This window comes from Macaca mulatta, chromosome 16 (assembly GCF_049350105.2).
Source record: "Macaca mulatta isolate MMU2019108-1 chromosome 16, T2T-MMU8v2.0, whole genome shotgun sequence".
Taxonomy (NCBI): domain Eukaryota; kingdom Metazoa; phylum Chordata; class Mammalia; order Primates; family Cercopithecidae; genus Macaca; species Macaca mulatta.
This window is the reverse complement of record NC_133421.1, coordinates 50,177,461-50,199,505: the sequence shown is the minus strand read 5'-3', so window position 1 is coordinate 50,199,505 and position 22,045 is coordinate 50,177,461. Positions and strand designations below refer to the sequence as shown.

The window sequence follows — 22,045 nt, the reverse complement described above, 5'->3', positions numbered from 1 at the left end:
TTAATTTCTTCTATTTCTTTAACTCATTCACATATTATCAACAAGGAAAGACAGTTGCAATGTGATGCAAGCTGTTAATTGAATGGTCAATGGGAAACTTGTCTTCTCACCATACATTCCCGAGTTCATTTCTTTTTACATGCACATTACTGTATTTAGCCTTGTCACCTTTAGCTAGACTTACTTATTTAAAAAATAAATTTAGGCCAGGCACAATGGCTCACGCCTGTAATCCCAGCACTTTGGGAGGTCAAGGCGAGTGGATCACCTGCGGTCAGGAGTTTGAGACCAGCTTGGCCAACATGGTGAAACCCCATCTCTACTAAATATACAAAAATTAGTCAGGCATGGTGGCAGGCGCCTGTAATACTAGCTCCTCAGGAGGCCGAGGCATGAGAATCGCTTGAACCAGGGAGGCAGAGGATGCAGTGAGCTGAGATCACGCGACTACACTGCAGCCTGGGTGACAAAGTGAACTTTGTCTCAAAAAAAAAAAATAATTAATTAATTTAGTGAAAACTTTTAAACTCAACCTCCTAAAAATTACTTTTATTCTGCTTACACTTTTGTAACAAAATAGGAAAAACATTCTAGAAAATGTTGAAGCTAGTTATTCCTCACAGGAAAAAAATATACAATAATGAAGTTTAAAATTGTTTATGTTCTAACCATGCTGTCAGTCATCAAACTAAATTTTAAAAAAATTATTTGTTTTGATGACAAAGCAATTATCATTGAAACCAGATGACTTTCAAATGAAAATAAGAGGTTAATACAGCCTAATCATTAACAAGGAAAGTAAGAATAAATATTTAAGGTTTTTCTTGTTAGGTTGCTTTGCACATTGGAGTAGAAAATAGTTTTGGGCCAGGCACATTGGCTCAGGCCCGTAATCCCAGCACTTTGGGAGGCTGAGGCAGCGGATCACAAAGTCAGGAGCTCCAGACCAGCCTGGCTAAGATGGTGAAACACCATCTCTACTAAAAATACAAAAATTACTCAGGTTGTTGGAGGGCCCCGGTAGTCCCAACTACTCAGGAGGCTGAAGCAGGCGAATCACTTGAACGCGGGAGGTGTCAGTTGTAGAGAGCTGAGATCCTGCCACTGCACTCCAGCCTGGGTGATAGAGAGAGACTCACTCTCCAAAAAAAAAAAAGAGAGAAGAGAAAAGAAAATCGTTTCATGGCCAGGCATGGTGGCTCACGCCTGTATTCCCAGCACTTTGAAAGGAAGCCGAGGCAAGCGGATTACCTGAGGTCAGGAGTTCCAGACCAGCCTGGCCAATAATGGCGAAACCCTGTCTCTACTAAAACTACAAAAAAATTAGCTGGGTGTGCTGGTGGGTGCCTATAGTCCCAGCTACTTGGGAGGCTGAGGTAAGAGAACTGCTTGAACCCAGAGGCAGAAGTTGCAGTGAGCTGCAATCACGCCACTGCACTCCAGCCTGGGCAACAGAACTAGACTCCATCTAAAAAAGAAGAAAGAAAGAAAGAAAATAATTTTCTGTTATGTCGGCGTGTTCTTTTCACTTCCACACCTGTTTCCAGATATGGGGGCGGAAAAAGCACTGGATAAGCGTTAGGTTACCTTTGTTAAACTAAAGGGTTTTTTTTTGTTTTTTTGTTTTTTCAGTTTTGTGTTTCAAACACCTTTTATAAAATGCCTTTAGAAAGGCCCCTTTTGGGCCGGGCACCGTGGCTCACACCTGTAATCCTAGCACTTTGGGAGGCCGAGGCAGGTGGATCACGAGGTCAGGAGATTGAGACCATCCTGGCTAACACAGTGAAACCCCGTCTCTACTAAAAATACAAAAAATTAGCCTGGCATGGTGGCACCTGCCTGTAGTCCCAGCTACTAGGGAGACTGAGGCAGGAGAATCCCTTGAACCCAGGAAGCAGAGATTGCAGTGAGCCAAAAAAAAAAAAAAAAGAAAAAAAGGAAGGCCCCTTTTGGCTGAGCTCTGTGGCTTACTCCTGTAATCCCAGCACTTTGGGAGGCCAAGGTGGGCAGATCACGAGGTCAGGAGTTCAAGACCAGCCTGGCCAATATGGTGAAACCCCATCTCTACTAAAAATACAAATACTGGCTGGGCGTGGTGGTGCGCACCTGTAGTCCCAGTTGCTCAGGAGGCTGAGGCAGGAGAATTGCTTGAACCTGGAAGGCAGAGGTTGCAGTGAGCCAAGATTGTGCCACTGCACTCCAGTGTGGGTGACAAAGCAGGTCTCAAAAAAAAAAGGCCCCTTTATTGAAACTTGGACCAACAGACTACTTACACTTCTTTATTTTTGCTTATGAGTTTGTAAATCAGTAACATGCTAAGTACAAACTCACTCTGTTATATAACTGCTGAGTGCTTTGAGGGGTACATCAGAGTTTAATGGGAGACCTGGACAGCAGAAAACTATTTTCCTCATTTCCTCTTGCAAAAGTGCCTTTCTTTCTAATTAGCCAAGATATTTGGTTTGTCACGATCAATCTGCAGTTCTTTCTGTCTTTTTTTTTTTTTTTTTTGAGGCGGAGTCTCGCTCTGTCGCCCAGGCTAGAGTACAGTGGTGCGATCTTGGCTCACTGCAACCTCCACCACCCGGGTTCAAGCGATTCTCCTGCCTCAGCCTCCCAAGTAGCTGGGACTACAAGCACACGCCACCACGCCCGGCTATTTTTTTGTATTTCTAGTAGAGACCGGGTTTCACCATATTGACCAGGCTGGTCTGGAACTCTTGACCTCAGGTGATCTACCCACCTCAGCCTCCCAAAGTGCAGGGATTACAGACATGAGCCACCATACTTGGCTCCAATTTGCAGTTCTTTCTTGCTTAGTATTTAAGGAGATTTCTCTCAATAGAGTCTCCTTCACATTTTTGCTATCTTACAACTTCAAAATATGACTATCATGCTTTTAAACTAAGGCCCTATGAAGAGATCTAAAGAAATGGGCATGATAATTCATTCAGTGTTCCCCTCAAAAGTAGGGATATATTTTAGACTTTTTTGTCCCATTCCCTGACATGGGTCTGCATCGATTAACTTATCCAAATTTCTAAAAATTTATATTTTTACTACTTGTAGTAAAGACTCAGTAAGTTGATAGCCCATCATATAAAGCAGTGCTTCCATTTTGTTTTAAATTTACCTCTCTTAAGGTATAAAGTTTAGCCAGGCACAGGGTGGCTCATGCCTGTAATTCCAGCACTTTGGGAGGCCGAGGCGGGCAGATCACTTGAGATCAGGAGTTTGAAACTAGCCTGGCCAACATGGTGAAACCCTGTCTCTGCTAAAAATACAAAAGTTAGCCAGGCAGTAGTGGCATGTGCCTGTAATCCCAGCTACTGGGGAGGCTGAGGCAAGAGAATCACTTGAACCCAGGGGGCAGAGGCTGCAGTGAGCCACGATCGTGCCACTGAACTCCAGTCTGGGCGACAGAGCAAGACTCCATCTCAAAAAAAAAAAAAAAAAAAGTTACAAAGTTTACACTCAGTTATTCTGATATTGTAAAATTTGTCAGATACTTCTCATTTCCTCTCATATTTTTCATAGCTTTATGGAGTTCACTTAGCTTCCTCTTCAGCCTTTCTAAAGAATGTAATTATTCAGTTTGTGTCCAACAGCCCCCAAATCTCAATTATTTTTTCCATGGACCTTTATCTAATCCGTTTATCTCTCTCCTAGCATGAAATCATAACTGCACATGATGAAAGTCACAACTGCACATGATTTTCCAGAGGCAGTTGCCACATAACTGTACTCATTTTTCATATTTCTAAAATCATGGGCCTGTTTAGCAATGCATTTTGCTGACATTTTTAATAAACAATTTAAGATTGCTCCCAGTTCCCTTTTTTTTTCTCTTTTTTCTTTTTTTTTTTTTTTTTTTTGAGACAGAGTCTCACTCTGTCACCCAAGCTGGAGTGCTCACTCCTCCACCTCCCTAGTTCAAGTGATTCTCCTGCCTCTGCCTCCCTAGTAACTGGGATTACAGGCCACCACACCCAGCTAATTCTGTATTTTTAGTGGAGACGGGGTTTCACCATGTTGGCCAAGCTGGTCTCAAACTCCTGACCTCAAATGATCTGCCCACCTTGGCCTCCCAAAATGCTGGGATTACAGGCATGAGCCACCATGCCTGGCCCCATTGTTTTATGTTTAAATAAGTTTTCCCTAAACATGTTATCTTACCGTTGTCTGTATTGAAGATGACCTGCCACTTGCTTGCTGAAGTGTGCAAAGTCTTTCAGTTTACTGTCATGAATTTAGCATCTCCTACTTTAGGTATAATTTCAACTGTAGATTTGGAACTTAAACTCTACATTTCTTTTTCCAGGGCCATTTATAAATTTGTTAAGATTAGTTCTATTGGCCGGGTGCCGTGGCTCATACTTATAATCCCAGCACTTCGGGATACTGAGGTAGGAGGATCGCTTGAGCCAAGGAGTTCGAGGCCAACCTGGGCAACATAGTGAGACCCCATCTCTAAAAACAAAAAAAGTTAAAAAATTAATCAGACATGATGGCATGCACCTATAGTCCCAGATACTTAGGAGGCTGAGGCAGGAGGATTGCTTGAGCCCAAGAGGTCAGGGTTGCAGTGAACTATGATGGCACCACTGTACTCCAGCTAGACGGCAGAGCAAGACTCTGTCTCAAAACCAAAAAAAAGATTGGCTCTACCTCAGAAAAGAATGTCACTGTTGACATTTCCCATAATAGAGAAGTTCCCATTTATCTTTTTCCTTTGTTTTCAGTCTCTTAAGTTTCCTGTCTCTGACCGTTTTGTGAATTCCATACAGATTTAGTTTTCATAGCTTTGCATGTTTAAGTCAAGTTATCTCACTATTTTGACTTTTTTCTTTTTTTCTCCACAGACTAGTATTATTGTTATGTTTTATACATAACGGATTGTCCTCTACTGTTTTTTTTTTAATTTCAGTTTGATCTAAATAATTATCAGATGAGTGGCTGGGCATGGTGGCTCATGCCTGTAATCCCAGCACTTTGGGAGGCTGAGGTGGGAGAATAACTTGGAGCCCAGGAGTTCAAGACCAGACTGGGCAAAATAGTAACACCCCCATCTCTTTTTTTTTTTTTTTTTTTGAGACAGAGTTTCACTCTTGTTGCCCAGGCTGGAGTGCAATGACACAATCTTGGCTTACCACAACCTCTGCCTCTGGGTTCAAGCAATTCTCCTGCTTTGGCCTCCAAAGTGCTAGGATTATAGGGATGCGCCACCATGCCCAGATAATTTTGTAATTTTTTTTTTAGTAGAGATGGGGTTTCTCCATATTGGTCAGGCTGGTCTTGAACTCCCGACCTCAGGTGATCCGCCCGTCTTGGCCTCCCAAAGTGCTGGGATTACAGGCATGAGTCACCACGCCTGGCCTCTATTAATTTTTTTAAAAAGAATTTTGAAAAACTGTTATATGAGGAATTACTGGCTTCAGACAGGAAAAAGAGAGAAAAAGGAAATTACTTGTGTAATATATCCCTTTATTTATTTCTATGCAGTAATAAATCTTGCATACTCAGATATTTTCACTGAGTGTCTAGAGCACTTGTCTTTCTTGGGCTACAGAGTCCTTCTTATTCCTAATAGAAGTTGGGCAGGCACCCATCTGAGTTTGAGTGGATGCCAGCTGCCTAAGACTTACCGTGTTTGTATGTGTGTGTGTGTGTGTGTGTGTGTGTGTGTGTGTGTGTGTGTGTGTGTTTGAGATAGAGTCTTGCTCTGTCGCCCAGGCTGGAGTGCAGTGGCGTGATCTTGGCTCACTGCAGCCTCCACCTCCTGGGTTCAAGCGATTCTCCTGCCTCAGCCTCCTGAGTAGCTGGGATTACAGGCACGTACCACCACGCCCATTTAATTTTTGTATTTTTAGTAGAGACAGGGTTTCACCTTGTTGGTCAGGCTGGTCTTGAACTCCTGACCTCGTGATCCGCCTGCCTGGGCCTCTCAAAGTGCTGGAATTACAGGCGTGAGCCACTGCGTTTGGACTCGAAGTCTTGCTCTGTTGCCCAACCTGGAGTGCAGTGGCGCAATCTCGGCTCACTGCAAGCTCTGCCTCCCGGGTTCACACCATTCTCCTGCCTCAGCCTCCCGAGTAGCTGCGACTACAGGCACCTGCCACCACACCCAGCTAATTTTTTGTATTTTTAGTAGACACGGGATTTCACTGTGTTAGCCAGGATGCTCTTGATCTCCTGACCTCGTGATCCACCCACCTCAGCCTCCCAAAGTGCTGGGATTACAGGCGTGAGTCACCGCACCCAGCCTTTTTTTCTTTTTTTTTTTTTTTTGAGACAGAGTCTCACTCTGTCACCCAGGCTGGAGTGCAGTGGCAAGATCTCAGCTCACTCTAACCTCCACCTCCCGGGTTCAAGCAGTTCTGCCTCAGCCTCCTGAGTAGCTGGGATTACAAGCGCGCACCACCGTGCCTGGCTAATTTTTGTGTTTTTAGTAGAGGCGGGGTTTCACCATGTTGGTCAGGCTGGTCTTGAACTCCTGACCTCATGATCTGCCCGCCTCGGCCTTCCAAAGTGCTGGGATTACAGGTTTGAGTCTCTGTGCCCTGCAATTTTTTTTTTTTTGAACAAAAGTCTAAGTAGAGAGAGGAAAAGGAAGCTGCAGGTACTGGCCAATTTTAATGCTGGTAACTGGGCTGGAATAAGAAAAGGAGGGAGAGAGAGCACTGTATGCTTGTATGAACTTCTAAGAATAACTTACTTTATATCTGAACATGGTAATAAATACTAGAGCCAGCCCCCGAGAAGGCCTCCTGAAACCGTGTTTCTTCCATCTCATCTTTCCTCCTAGACTATACAAGAAATGTTTTATGTCTAGGTTATTTGTGAGTTTTAAGATTAGTAATCATAGTGAAATAATCATTACAGGTGTAAATAAGTAAACAATTTCCTCCTAAAGGACCAACATTCAGGAGAAGTAATAGCACCCATTTCTACTTTCTTGTGTTGGAGGTTTGGTAAACTCATCGTTGGCACTACAAGGCAGATTTGATAATTGTTTTTTTTTTTGTTTTTTTTTTTTTTGAGATGGAGTTTCGCCCTTGTCTCCCAGGCTAGAATGCAATACCGTAATCTTGGCTCACCACAACCTTCTCCTGCCTCAGTCTCCCAGGTAGCTGGGATTACAGGCATGCGCCACCATGCTCAGCTAATTTTGTATTTTTAGTAGAGACAAGGTTTCTCCATTTTTGTCGGGCTGGTCTTGAACTCCCAACCTCGGGTGATCTGCCCGCCTCAGCCTCCCAAAGTGCTGGCATTACAGGCGTGAGCCGCCGCGCCCGGCCTTTTTTTTTTTTTTTTCTTTCAGACAGAGTTTCACCTTTGCTGCCCAGGTTGGAGTGCAGTGGCACGATCTCGATCTTGGGTCACTGCAACCTCCAGCTCCCAGGTTCAAGTGATTCTTCCTCAGCCGGAACTCCCTTCTCATAGATTGTCAGCATGCCTACTCTCTCACCTCCTTGAGAATTCTGACGTACTCTGTCACCTCCTGAGCAGCTGGGATTACAGGCATGCGCCACCATGCTCGGCTAAGTTTTGTGTTTTTCATAGAGATGGGGTTTCACCGTGTTGGTCAGGCTGGTCTCGAACTCCTGACTTCAAGTCATCCACCCGCCTCAACCTCCCAAAGTGCTGGGATCACAGGCGGGAGCCTCTTTGCCTGGCCAATCATTTTTTGATTCTTAATATATTTTCCTTCTTTCTCTCCCTTCCATTTTACAGACCCCTTATGTCTTTGATATGAACATGTTTCTTTTATGTTTTTTAAAATTAAAAACAATGGTCGGGCATGGTGGCTCATGCCTGTAATGCTAGCACTTTGGGAGGCCAAGCCTCCCAAAGGATCACCTGAGCTCGGGAGTTCAAGACCAGCCTGGGCAACATGGTGAAACCCTCTCTCTACCATTTAAAAATTATAAAAATAAAAAATAATAAAATTTAAAACAAAACAAAAATCTCTTATTTTCGTTGTAAGATTGCACTAGTAATTGTGCTCATTATAAAGTCCAACTGGGTAGATAAAATAAATCAGGCAAGATATTTTACTTCACTGGATATCAGGTGTTTTTTGTCTCTTGACATTTACTAAGCAGTATAACTTCAATCTAAACAATTTTGTCTCATAATCAGTTTTGGTTTTGGTGGTAGATATTATTATCATCATTTTACAGAAAAGATGAACAAACTGTGATTCAGAGAACCTAAAAGATTTAGTGTTATCACTAAATCTTTTTTAGTGATAAAAAAGATTTTTTATACTTAAAATCATTTTTTATCACATGATTTTTATCAATGCTGTATCATTTTGATATCATTAAAAACCATGTAATTGCTGGTGTTTATATTGTTCCTCTCTATAGCACTTTTTATCTTTCTTGGTTTTGCTCTCCCTTGCTTTGTAGGTTTCATCCATCCTTCTTTCATCTTCCATTTTTACTTACTGCACCCTCTGCTTCCATACACATACCCTAGATTAGGTATCTCTGAAGGGAAAAAACTCGCCAGAACCCTCTTCTCATAGATTGTCAGCATGACCTACTCTCTCACCTCCTTGAGAATTCTGATGTTTTGGATCACCTTTCCTCTGAAGCCTTTCCTGACTGTCCTATTTAGTTTTCATCTCCTCCCACTAGAATATAAACTCCATGAGGTTCCAGATTGTTATCAGTGTGATTTAGTGTTGTATTCTCAGCTCCTACAACATTTGGCATGTAGTTAACACTTGTTAAACATATACTGAATGAATGTATGAACGAATCACTATGTTCTCATCTTTGGATTCCTTATTACCTCGCACATAGTAGTTATCAGCTTTATTCAGTTAAATTTAATTGCTTTTAAATAAGAATTCTGATTTCTGAAAAAGATTTCAATTTTGTCTTCCCAAATTGAGTGTGAGAAAAAAGTACATATTTTTTCTAAGTAATTATCTCTCTTTTCCTAAGGAAATTGGAAGTAACTTTCAAAATGTTATAAGTTGTTTTTCTAAAACTTAGCATTTAAAATATTTAAAGCTATTCATTCCTCATTTTCTTGCTTTAGCTTATTCAGTCCTCATGCTAATTCCGACAGACACACTCTTTAGAACCATCTGTACAAAAGGAAAATCACTTAGATTTTTTTCAATTGACAGTTATTATCAGTTGGCAAAATGGAAGCAATATTAAGAATAATTTGATTTATAGTCACTTTTGAAAACTGGCACCGTCTACTACAGTTAAGCATACACATACTGTATGATCCAGCAATTCCATTTGTAAGTCTATACTCACCAGAAGGATATGCCAGAAGACACGTACAAGCATGTTCATAGCAGCGTTATTTATAGTAACTCAAAATTTCCTTCCTGTAGGAGATAGCTTAAAAAAGAAAAATAAGGCCTGGCGCTGTTGCTCACGCCTGTAATCCTACCACTTTGGGAAAACAAGGCAGGCGGATCACGAGGTCAGGAGTTCCAGACCAGCCTGGCCAGCATGATGAAACCCCGTCTCTACTAAAATACGAAAATTAGCTGGGCATGGTGGCACGCGCCTGTAGTCCGAGCTACTGGGGAAGTTGAGGCAGAAGAATCGCTTGAATCCGGGAGGCAGAGGTTGCGGTGAACCAAGATCACACCACTGCCCTCCAGTCTGGCGACATAGCAAGACTTTGTCTCAAAAACAAAAAAAAAGAAAAGAAAAATAAAAAATAAAAAGGTTTTTTAAAATAATAACTCAAAACTGGAAGCAACCCTAATGTCCAACAACAATAGAATAAATTGTGATATACCTATACAATGGAATAATATGTAGCATCTGCAACAAATTGATTACTGCCACATGCAACAGCATGGATGAATCACCTGGGCATAATATAATGTTAAGCTAAAGAAGCCAGACATGAAAGAGGACATACTGTATAATTCCATTTATGTAAAGTTCAGGCCAGGTGCAGTGGCTCACGCCTATAATCCCAGCACCTTGAGAGGCCGAGGCAGGCAGATCACCTGAGATCAGGAGTTCAAGACCAACCTCACCAACGTGGTGAAACCCTATCTCTACTAAAAAAAATACAAAAATTAGCTGGGTGTGGTGGCACGGGCCTGTAGTTCCAGTTATTCAGGAGGCAGGAGAATCACTTGAACCCTGGAGTGGGAGGTTGCAGTGAGCTAAGATCGCACCATTGCAGCCTGGGCAACAAGAGCAAAATTCCATCTCAAAAAAATGAAATGAAATATGATAAAATAAATTTTAAAAATAAAGTTCAAAAATAGGAAAAGCTAAATCTGTGGTAATGGAAGCCAATGTTAGTGGTTATTTTGCAGGGAGTAATTACTAGGAGTGCCACCAGCAGGGTTTCTGGAGTTCTGGTAATGTTCTCTATCTGGATCTCAGTAGTGGTTACATGGGTGTGTTGTAAATTTCCATTAAGATGTATATTTTAGATTTGTATGCTTTACTGTATATGTTATGCCTTAGATTAAAAAACTACTCGTATTATTCTGTCCTGTACCCTGCCCACATAAATTTGGTAACAGAAATACATCTATACATCAAGAAATCCATTTAATCCTGATCTTAACCCAGAAATAGTTGATAGCATCCTATTTTTGGCACAACACTCTGAAATGTGTGGTGTTCACAGTGGATTATATATTTCCTGTGTGTATAAGTGAAAACAATTTGTGTTGATCAGTTCTCACGTAATTTCTGAAAGGTATAATTTGGATAAAGCATCATGAGACCTACTGCAGGCACAGCTGCCTCTAGATCAATGACTTTTTTACTTCTTTTTTTAAACTGTAGCCAATAGTACAAAATACATTGTGCTTAGCAACCCAGAGCCAATTTGTGTGTAACTAGAATAAATGTTTCATGAAACAGTATTTACTTCCATTGCTTATGAGGTCTCACCATATTATTCTGTTCATTAAAACACGAGATGTAAGGCCGGGCATGGTGGCTCATGCCTGTAATCCCAGCACTTTGGGAGGCCAAGGCGGGCGGATCACCTGAGGTCGGGGGTTCCAGACCAGCCTGACCAACATTGGAGAAACCCTGTCTCCACTAAAAATACAAAATTAGCCAGGCGTGGTGGCACATGCCTGTAATCCCAGCTACTCAGGAGGCTGAGGCAGGAGAATTGCTTGAACCCAGGATGCAGAGGTTGCAGTGAGCCGAGATAGCACCATTGCACTCCAGCCTGAGCAACAAGAGCGAAACTCCGTCTCAAAGGAAAAAAATGAAAAGAAAAAGCAAGATGTAATTTGTTACCAACTAAATTTTCACACCGCATTTTAATTTAATGAAACTGCCCTAGATAATTTAAATACGAGTATAAACAGAAACCCAAACTGAATTTTGTTTTCAGATTTCTAGTTACATCTAGTTTTTGAGTACTTAATAAATTTAGCTAGTTGCCAAAATAAATGTTTCTTACTGTTTCAGAGAACAGTCAGATCCTTCTTTGCTTCTGGTAGTTTTTAGTTATACCTGCATTGATTTTGATAGATATGAGAACTTATGTTTATATTGCGTGTTTTATATATAGGTCTCTTCTTAAAACTTCTAAATTTCTAAGTTATTTTCCGAATAAAATGTCCTTGCTTTTATGAAATGTGTTCATGTGATGTATTCTGCTTAGAGTATTATATAGAGTTTTACCCTAATTTCTGATATGTATAGAAATACCAGTGACCATCTCTGATTTTACAGTTGGCTTTATCTAACTGTGTAAGGCATCAGCTGGATGTTAAAACGTTTCATCTTCAGGAATAGTTACACAACTCAGTTCTAATCACTTTTTGTTCTTTTTTTTTTTTTTTTTTTTTTTTTGAGATGGAGTCTCGCTCTCACCCAGGCTGGAATGCAGTGGCCTGATCTCAGCTCACTGCAAGCTCCGCCTCCCGGGTTTAAGCCATTCTCCTGCCTCAGCCTCCCGAGTAGCTGGGACTACATTAGCTGGGACTACACGTGCCCGCCTCCTCGCCCGGCTAGTTTTTTTTGTATTTTTTAGTAGAGACGGGGTTTCACCGTGTTAGCCAGGATGGTCTTGATCTCCTGACCTCGTGATCCGCCCGTCTTGGCCTCCCAAAGTGCTGGGATAACAGGCTTGAGCCACCGCACCCGGCCCACTTTTTGTTCTTAAATGGGTGTGCATTTTGTTATCCAGCATCTTATAGGTAATAATTTAAAATTTATTAACTATTTTCTTTCTTTTACAATCACTTTTATTTCAACAATATCCCTACTCTTTTGGTAATTCTAGAATTTATTTCCTAACCACAGTCTTTATCCCGTGACTTTATTATGTTATAATTCAATAACAATAAATAATGTGTGACTTAAAAATATGCTTCACCTGGCCGGGCACAGTGGCTTGTGCCTGTAATCCCAGCACTTCGGGAGGCCAAAGCGGGAGGATCACCTGAGGTCAGGAGTTTGAGACCAGCCTGGCCAACATGGTAAAACCCCGTCTCTACTAAAGATACAAAAAGTAGCCTGGTGTGGTGGCAGGCCCCTGTAATCCCAGCTACTCGGGAGGCTGAGGCAGAAGAATCGCTTGAACCCAGGAGGCAGAGGTTACAGTGAGCTGAGATCCTGGGGGATAAGAGTGAGACTTCATCTCAAAAAAAAAAAAAAAAAGCTTCACTTATTTAAAGAGGACCTACTCAAATATGCAATATTAAAATATAAGCAATTGCTTTAATGATATTGTTGAGGAAGTCAACAGTAAGAATATTTTGTTCACTTTGAATTAAATTAATGCTCTATATTTTTTAATGAAAATAACTCGTAGAGCCCTGATAATGGGTAGAAAATAGTGATTAAGACACTTTTTAGTTTGTGTTCAAGAAAGATTTGAAGTTATAACTGCATTACAGAAAATTTTACATTGCAGTTTCTATAAAGATACTAGTTAATTGTATAATGTATTTCATTTTAGAAAATATTTAATGACATGGTTATTAGAGTCTTAATAGCAAGTTATTGTTTCAGACTCATTGTCTGCTATGGTGAAAAAACCTAAATTATTACGTCGTCATGACAAGTCATTCCATTTCTGCTTTATAGTTTTCATTGATTGGCGTTCATATTTGACTAGCACGCAGAAACCAGCAGTTAATTTTTAGGTGGCACAAGAGTTTCACAAATAGACTATATTTTAACATAAATTTCCATTACACATGAGGAATTAGTATTGAAATAGTTGCTCTGAGGCTTTTAATATAGGCTGTTAAATCACTTCAGCTCCAAATCCAAAAGAAAGCATTATTAGCTCAGTAGTTTTAATATATACAGTCATATACCACATAACAGCCTTTCAGTCAGTGATGAACTGCATGTCTGACAGTTTATAATGGGGCTGAAAAATTCCCATCACTTAGTGACATGGTAATGTAGCACAACACATTATCACATGTTTGTGGTAATGCTGGTGTAAACAAACTTATTACGCTACCAGTCATATAAAACTATAGCACATACAAGCTGGGCACAGTGGCTCACGCCTGTAATCCCGGCATGTTAGGAGCCTAAGGTGGGTGGATCACAAGGTCAGGAGTTCAAAACCAGCCTGGCCAGCATGGTGAAACCCCGTCTCTACTAAAAATACAAAAATTAGCTGGGCCGTGTCTGTAATCCCAGCTACTCGGAATGTGAGGCTGGAGAATTGCTTGAATTCTGTATACATACAGTGTATATAGTACATAATACTTGACAGTAAATGAACTGTGTCATTGATTTATATATTTACTGTACTGTACTTTTATTTTGTGTGTCTGTGTACATTGAAGGGGCAGGATCATCTTGCTCTGTTGTCCAGGCTGGAGTAAAGGGATGTGATCACCACCCACTGCAGCTTCAACTTCCTGGGCTCTGGCAATCCTCCTGCCTCAGCATCCCAAGTAACTGGGAACACAGACATGCATCACCACACCCAGCTAATTTGTTTTTTTAATTAGTTATAGAGACCCGGTCTCCTTATGTTGCCCAGGCTGCTCTCAAAGTCCTAGGCTCAAGTGATCCTCCCACCTTGGCTTCTCAAATTATTGGGATTATAGGCATGAGCCACTGTGCCTCGCCCAAAATATCTTATATACCATATTGTATTTGTACATTTTTTTATATTTAAAAACATATTTAGGCTGGGCGCCGTGGCTCACGCCTATAATCCCAGCACTTTAGGAGGCCGAGGCAGCCGGATCACCTGAGCTTAGGAGTTCAAGACCAGCCTGGCCAATGTGATGAAACCCCGTCTCTACTAAAAATACAAAAATTAGCTGGATGTGGTGGCAGGCGCCTGTAATCCCAGCTTCTTGGCAGGCTCAGGCAGGAGAATTGCTTGAACCTAGGAGGCAGAGGTTGCATTGAGCCAAGATTGCGCCATTGCACTCCAGCCTGGGCAAGGAGCTAAATTCCATTAAAAAATATATATATATACCAAAAAAAAAAAAAAAAAAACCACATATTTAGCCTGGGTGCAGTGGCTCACGCCTGTAATCCCAGCACTTTGGGAGGCCAAGGTGGGCAGATCACTTGAGGTCAGGAGTTCAAGACCAGCCTGGCCAACATCGCGAAATCCCATCTCTACTAAAAATACAAAAATTAACTGGGCATGGTGGCACGCACGTGTAGTCCTAGGTACTCTAGAGTTTGAGGTGTGAGAATCGCTTGAACCCAGGAGGTGGAGGTTGCACTGAGCCAAGATCACACCACTGCACTCCAGCCTGGGCGACAGAGCGAGACCCTGTCTCAAAATAAATAAAATAAAATAAAAACATGTTTAGATACACATATACTTACCATTGTGTTACAATTGCCTACAGCATTTAGTACAGTAACATGTTGTATAGGTTTGTAGCCTAGGAGCAGTAGGCTATACTATATAGCCTAAGTGTGTAGTAGGCTATAACATCTAGATTTGTATAAATACACTGCATGATGTTCACACAACAATGAAATCACCTAACAACCCATTTCTCAGAACATATAAGCCACACATGACTACAATGGGTTATAAAGGCAGGTAATTTAAACTTCCATGAGATATTAACCAAGTACACATTTATCTTCAGTAATATTGCATTGGTTTTACATGTTCAGGGATTTTCTGTTACTTTTATTTCATTTTTTAATTTTATTTATTTATTTATTTATTTATTTATTTATTTATTTATTTATTTTAAGACGGAGTCTCACTCTGTTGCCCAGACTGGAGTGCAGTGGCACAATCTTGGCTCACTGCAACCTCCTCCTCCCGGGTTTAAGCGATTCTGTTTCCTCAGCCTCCAGAGTAGCTGGGATTACAGGCGCCAGCCACCATGCCTGGCTAATTTTCTGGGTTTGCTTTGTTTTGTTTTGTTTTGAGAAACAGTTTAGCTCGTTGCCCAGGCTGGAGTGCAATGGCGCAATCTTGGCTCACCACAACCTCTGCCTCCCGTGTTCAAGCGATTCTCCCACCTCAGCCTCCTGAGTAGCTGGGATTACAGGCGTGCACCACCACGCCCGGCTAATTTTGTATTTTCAGTAGAGATGAGGTTTCTCCATGTTGGTCAGGCTGGTCTGGAACTCCCGACCTCAGGTGATCCGCCCGCCTTGGCCTCCAAAGTGCTGGGATTACAGGTGTGAGCCACCGCATATGGCCTTCTGTTGTTTTTAAAGATATCTTTTCATATGGCTTCCACGGGAAAATGAAAACGTTTACTGTTACCGTTTGAAGATAAAAGTTATTTCATATATTTACATTCATGTTGACATCATTAAATTCAAAGATTAATATTTTGCAGACTAATTATGATTAGCCTTGTAGTTTCTCTTCTCTCTTAATCATAAATATCTTTCTTAAGAAAAATAAGTGTGAAGCAACAATGGTACAGGCATATTCATAGTTTAAGGCTTTGTCTTTCAGTGTTTAATCTTGAAATTCAGTGGTAAGGAATTGCTGTGACTTTTTTTATTAGTCTTGTAGTGCTTGGGAAAATGTTTCTTGCATCTCTTGTTTCAGAAGCATGATTGTTTACATATATAATCACTATGGGTGGTGGTAGAAAAGGTAATTTATTTACCTATAATTGGTTTTATTTTTGTGAAAGAAGAAAAGTAGAAAATGATTTGTAATTGCTAATTGTAAATGCATGCTTCATATTTAGGTAGACTTAGAGAATGAAACTGTTATCTCAGGCACTTAAGTTGTGAAATGTAAATACAGAGAAATGAAACTGATAAAAGGAGTTTGTTTTTAGTTGATGGATTTTTGAAAAAGTGAAAAATGACATGTGAGGAACTAATCAAATTGGACATGCTACATTGTTCCCGCAATACTCCAAAACTATTCAAATGAAATATTAATTTTTTTTAACATTTAACGGGAACATTGAATACCTAACATAAAATTTAATATTTTATTTAGTTTTTCTTAAAAATATTGTGTATTATTAGTGTGTATTTTTACTTAGCTTTTTTATTTTACTTGGACTGAAAAGAACAGCAAAATTTGTTTAAAATTTGTTTTTAATTTTATAAAAGGGATTTTTTTTGGTTTTGGTTTAGCTTTTTGGTGGTGTTAGGTGTGTGAGTAATAGAGTCAACTTTATTAACAATATACATAGAATAAAATTCTCATTATAAAAGCAAGTGAGAATATACATATTTTAGTTAATAGACAATATTATTCTAAAATCAACATAAGAGCTGCCAAATTATACAAATAATGAAAAAATACTGAAGTTGTTTTTAGAAAAGCAAAGAACTTTTAAAACTACAGAGCAACAAGGAAAGCAAAATTGCACATAACATGTAAAACATTTTGAACAATAAAAGAATAATGCTTTCAATAAAATTATTACATAAAGCTGTTAAAACCATATAAGTAAGTTTTATACATGTGACTTTAAAAGTGAAATAAATTTGGGCCTGGCGCAGTGACTCAAGTCTGTAATCCCAGCACTTTGGGAAGCTGAGGAGGGCGGATCTTCTAAGCTCGGGAGTTTGACAGCAGCCTGGGCAACATGGTGAAACTCCGTCTCTACTAAAAATACAAAAAAATTAGCCAGACGTGGCTGTGTGTGCCTGTAGTCTCAGCTACTCAGGAGGCTGAGGCAGGAGAATCGCTTGAACCAGATAGCCAGATGTTGCAGTAAGCCAAGATCACGCCACTTCACTCTAGCCTGGGCAACAGCGAGACTCCGACTAAAAAATAATAATAAATTTAAAATAAGAAACAATAAAATATGTTCGTGTTTATGAAATCTAAACATTAGTTATTTTACTATTCTAAAATACCAATACAGTGCTTTTCTGGTTTTGTTTTCATTACACTGGCAAGGAAAAAAATCAAGAAAATACTCTCCATCAAACTGCATATTATGCTAATGTTTATTTTATTGAAATAAAAACAACTGTGCATACTTCATATTAATATAATTTCAGTAAATGTTTATAGATTATTTGATATATAATGTAATTTAAATTCTGAGAATATTGTGAAAGACCTGGAAAAAAATTATGGGAACTGAAAGTAGCATGGTCACTGTGTATGTTAAATACATAATAAAATTTGTGAAATCCTTTTTCAGTAGATGACTTTCACTCTTTTTAAAAAGTAAAGCTCTCCATTAAAAAGGCGCTTTACTTGTTTTCCTTATAATACATGCCAGCTTCAGATTTAAAAAATAAAAAAGGTAAAAGGAGGTTTCAGCTTCACGTGTTTGGATAGATTAACTCTTTTTGCTCAAATAAAGATTGTTAGAGCTCCCTTAAAGATAACTAATGAGGAGCACCCAGGCATCTGAAAGAACAAGAAGTCTGTTTTTTGTTCTTGCCTAATTGCTGTTAAGCAAAGATACTCTTCCCTAAAAGGGGAAAATGGCTCCTTACTTGTTATTCCTCTTTGTTAGTAATGATCACTGTGTTTTGACCTGTTTTCAGGATGTTTTTTAAAACAGGTTTTCTTGATCTTCTGTAGTCTTAAATATCTTTGTATATTATTAGGTGATCTGCATAATGTTTAATCATTTTTTTCTTTATATAAACCAGTTGGTATAATTGTACCTGTTTTCCTATTTAAGTTTGTACGTGTATGTATGATTCTATAGAGTAGAAAAATGCCATCAGTTTGAAATGATAGCACAATCTTAGTCACTTGATTTAAATAAATAGAAAATTCTAAAGCCTTAAAATTAAGATAATACTCTTTGGCAAACTCAAAAAAAGAAAGGAAATTAATATAAATGAAAGGAGGACATGAGACTTTCTAAATACAATACCTGTAGATCTTTTCTATACCATTTAATGGAGAAAAACTAATTTTCTGTATTTGTATCTATTAAAGGTGACATTAATGCTGATAGAAAAATATTCCCACATATATCTGACTTGGAAAACTTATTTATAAAAATTGTGCTGTCTTTAAAATAAAATTTGTATGCTTTTGTTGTTGTTTACTTTACCCTTTTCTTAGCAATTGAATACAATCTTCCCAGCCGGGCGCGGTGGCTCACGCCTGTAATCCCAGCACTTTGGGAAGCCGAGGCGGGCAGATCATAAGGTCAGGAGATGGAGACCATCCTGGCTAACACAGTATTTTGTGTTTTTGTAAAAAATACAAAAAATTAGCCGGGCATTGTTGCAGGCACCTGTAGTCCCAGCTACTCGGAATGCTGAGGCAGGAGAATGGCGTGAACCCGGGAGACGGAGCTTGCAGTGAACCGAGGTCACGCCACTGTACTCCAGCAAGACTCCATCTCAAAAAAAAAAAAAAAAAAAGAATTCAATCTTCCCTCTCATTAAAAGCAGATTTGCTATGAAAATTTTAAGGACTGTAAAGGAAGGCATTTTCTTGATTTTATATATTTAATTCTTGTGCTATAGTAATTAAAATTTTATAACTAGTTTTTAATTTAATAGTATCTGTTGATACTTTAGACAATTAAAACATTTCTTTTTACCAGTTTTTATTTAGTGCTTCAAATGGATTATAAACTTAGTAATTTGGGGGCTAATTGTATAAATTGTTAAAAATAAATGGATTTTGCAGAAGGATAGGATTAGTGAAGAGGAGCAGTAAATAATAAAATGTAATAAAAGAAGTAGAAATTAATTTGTTTTTAAAATAAGCTATATAGGAAAACTGATTTGATTATATATTCTTATATGGTTTTAAATCAGTAAAACTCAGTACTTCACACTTAATGCAATAGATGCTAAGAAAAAAATTAACCTTCAGCTAGAAATCTAAATAAAAATAGAAAATGCCCTTTGCTGCAGTAGTTCAGTTGTTTAAAAATATTAAATCTGAGGCCTGGGGCAGTGGCTCAACACCTGTAATCCCAGCACTTTGGAAGACCAAGGTGGGAGGTCAGGAGTTCGAGACTAGCCTGACCAATACGATGAAACCCTGTCTCTACTAAAAATACAAAAATTAGCTGGACGTAGTGGCATGCACCTGTAATCCCAGCTACTCGGGAGGCTGAGACAGGAGAATCGCTTGAACCCGGGAGGCAGAGTTTGCAGTGAGCTGAGATCGCACCATTGCACTCCAACCTAGGCAACAAGAGTGAAACTTTGTCTCAAAAAAAAAAAAATTAAATCTGATGTAATTGACTTGGTGAAAAAGTAAGTCTAATCCCAGAAAGAAAAATTAATAATTATCTCTTTGGAAATAGATTATAAAATTGCTAAATTTTTTTTTTTTTTTTTTTTTTTTTTTTTGAGACGGAGTCTCACGCTGTTGCCCAGGCTGGAGTGCAGTGGCGCTATCTCGGCTCACTACAAGCTCCGCCTCCCGGGTTCCCGCCATTCTCCTGCCTCAGCCTCCTGAGTAGCTGGGACTACAGGCGCCCGCCACCGCGCCTGGCTAATTTTTTGTATTTTTAGTAGAGACGGGGTTTCACTGTGGTCTCGATCTCCTGACCTTGTGATCCGCCCGCCTCGGCCTCCCAAAGTGCTGGGATTACAGGCTTGAGCCACTGCGCCCGGCCAAAATTGCTAAATTTTGTTGTAGGATTTAATGATTAACTTTGAAAGCCTACGTATTTGGACTTGAAAGTGTTTATATTGACTGATCTTTTTTTTTTTAATATAGTTTATTGGTTTGGTTTCTTTGATTTTCTCATCATCTTCAACAAGTAGAGTTAAGTTTTTTGTTTATTTGCTTTAATTTCAGTATTAACTACTGTGGTAACTTTGTAGGACTATTCTACACAGTATTATTTGTCAAAATGTTTTTGTAAGTGGGGATACACAGATTCTGTGCCAATTAGAGAAGTATATTTTTCAACTAGTTTGCTTTTCTGACTTTAAACTTTGTTTCTACTCTCTATGATGGATCTGTCCAGCCTCTATATTCTCTTTATTGTCTTTTAGAAAGTTGAACTAAAGGCTGGGTGCCGTGACTCACGCCTGTAATCTCGGCACTTTGGGAGGCCGAGGCAAGCAGATCACCTGAGGTCAGGAGTTCAAGACCAGCTTGACCAACATGGTGAAACCTCCGCTCTACCAAAAATACAAAATTAGCCAGGCGTGGTGGCAGGCGCCTATAATCCCAGCTACTGGGAAGGCTAAGGCAAGAGAATCACTTGAACCCGGGAAGCAGAGGTTCCAGTGAGCCGAGATCGTCCCATTGTACTCCAGCCTGGGCAACAAGAGTGAAACTCTGTCCCAAAAAAATAAAAAATAAAAAATAAAGTTGGACTAAAGAGTGTGGAAGAGATTCTATGATATGAAGACTTATTAATAAAGCATTTATACACAAAAAAAGCATTTACACATTAGCTCATTTTTTGTCTTACAAACTATTTTCATTGGAATTTGGATTGCAATATATGCCATTTCAAAACCAGAAAAGAATTAAAGTCAAATATTTGTAGCATCAACATACTGAAAGAACTAGCCAGCCGAATGCATATTTCAGCATGGGAGGAGGTAACAGAGTGAAATAAAAAGCACTGATTTCAGTGTCTGAATATTGAATCATGTCCTGTCTTTGTCCCTAACTGACATTATGATCTTGATCACTTACCCTTTCTGAGTTGCAATTTTGTGGTCTATAGATTGGGTATAATAATATCTACTATACCTACACACCAGAATTGTTGAAAGCTCAAATAAAATCATGGTGAGAGGCCGGGCGCGGTGGCTCACGCCTGTAATCCCAGCACTTTGGGAGGCCGAGGCGGGCGGATCACGAGGTCAGGAGATCAAGACCACGGTGAAACCCCGTCTCTACTAAAAATACAAAAAATTGCCCAGGCGCGGTGGCGGGCGCCTGTAGTCTCAGCTACTTGGAAGGCTGAGGCAGGAGGATGGCCTGAACCCGGGAGGCGGAGCTTGCAGTGAGCCAAGATCGCGCCACTGCACTCCAGCCTGGGCGACAGAGCGAGACTCCGTCTCAAAAAAAAAAAAAAAATGGTGAGAATGTTTTACAAAACTAGCACAAGCTGTGCAAATGTAGGATGTTCTTTTGCTTCTGGGATAATGAATGCTTAGTTATTGCCACATAACTGTTTTTTCCATCTTCTGGCTAGTGATCGGCAGAGATGTCTTCATTGGCCATCTTGAAAACTCCTATGACTTTCTACCCTGCTATCAATTAAATATGAAATCTGGCAAATTATAGAAGAGAGGAAAAGATAGATGTTGTAGGCCAGTGTTTCCAAAATAATAAATTGGTTCATGGTTAGTTTACAATATTTTGTTAATCCCTAGAATATCCAGAGAGAATACTAAATTTAAAGTTACAGTGTTTTGGTTTATTCTTAAAATGTGGTAAGAGCTTAACTTTAAGGATATAATATTCTATCATTATTTTACTTGTGTTTCAGTGAACAACCTACTGTGATTTTTTTCATCATTCATCTTATTAATCAGTGTCATCAGATTGTGAAATTTTTAATAAACTCTGGAAAGAACCATCTTCCTTCTTTTCCTACTTTTCATTAATGTTTCTAAATTTGCCTTTTTACAGGACTTTGCCTCCCGGGCCAAACTGGCAGTTCAGAACCTAGTACAGAAAGTTGGATTTTTTGGAATTTTGGCCTGTGCTTCAGTAAGTGAAT

The 22,045-nt window shown here is 39.6% G+C and overlaps 1 protein-coding gene and 1 long non-coding RNA gene across 13 annotated transcripts in view; both read left to right on the top strand.

Moving 5' to 3' along the window:
- The window catches only part of VMP1 (vacuole membrane protein 1), a 138,987-nt gene that overhangs the window by 79,619 nt on the left and 37,323 nt on the right, over nt 1-22,045 (top strand). For all 12 annotated transcript variants that reach the window (XM_077969103.1, XM_077969099.1, XM_077969102.1 and 9 more), the window contains 1 exon segment: nt 21,955-22,035. In XM_077969103.1, coding sequence (XP_077825229.1) covers nt 21,955-22,035 — 81 coding nt within the window.
- On the top strand, nt 3,836-5,458 carry LOC144335514 (uncharacterized). The gene is made up of 2 exons (XR_013406424.1): nt 3,836-4,406; nt 4,548-5,458. It is a non-coding gene; the product is annotated as an uncharacterized LOC144335514 (long non-coding RNA).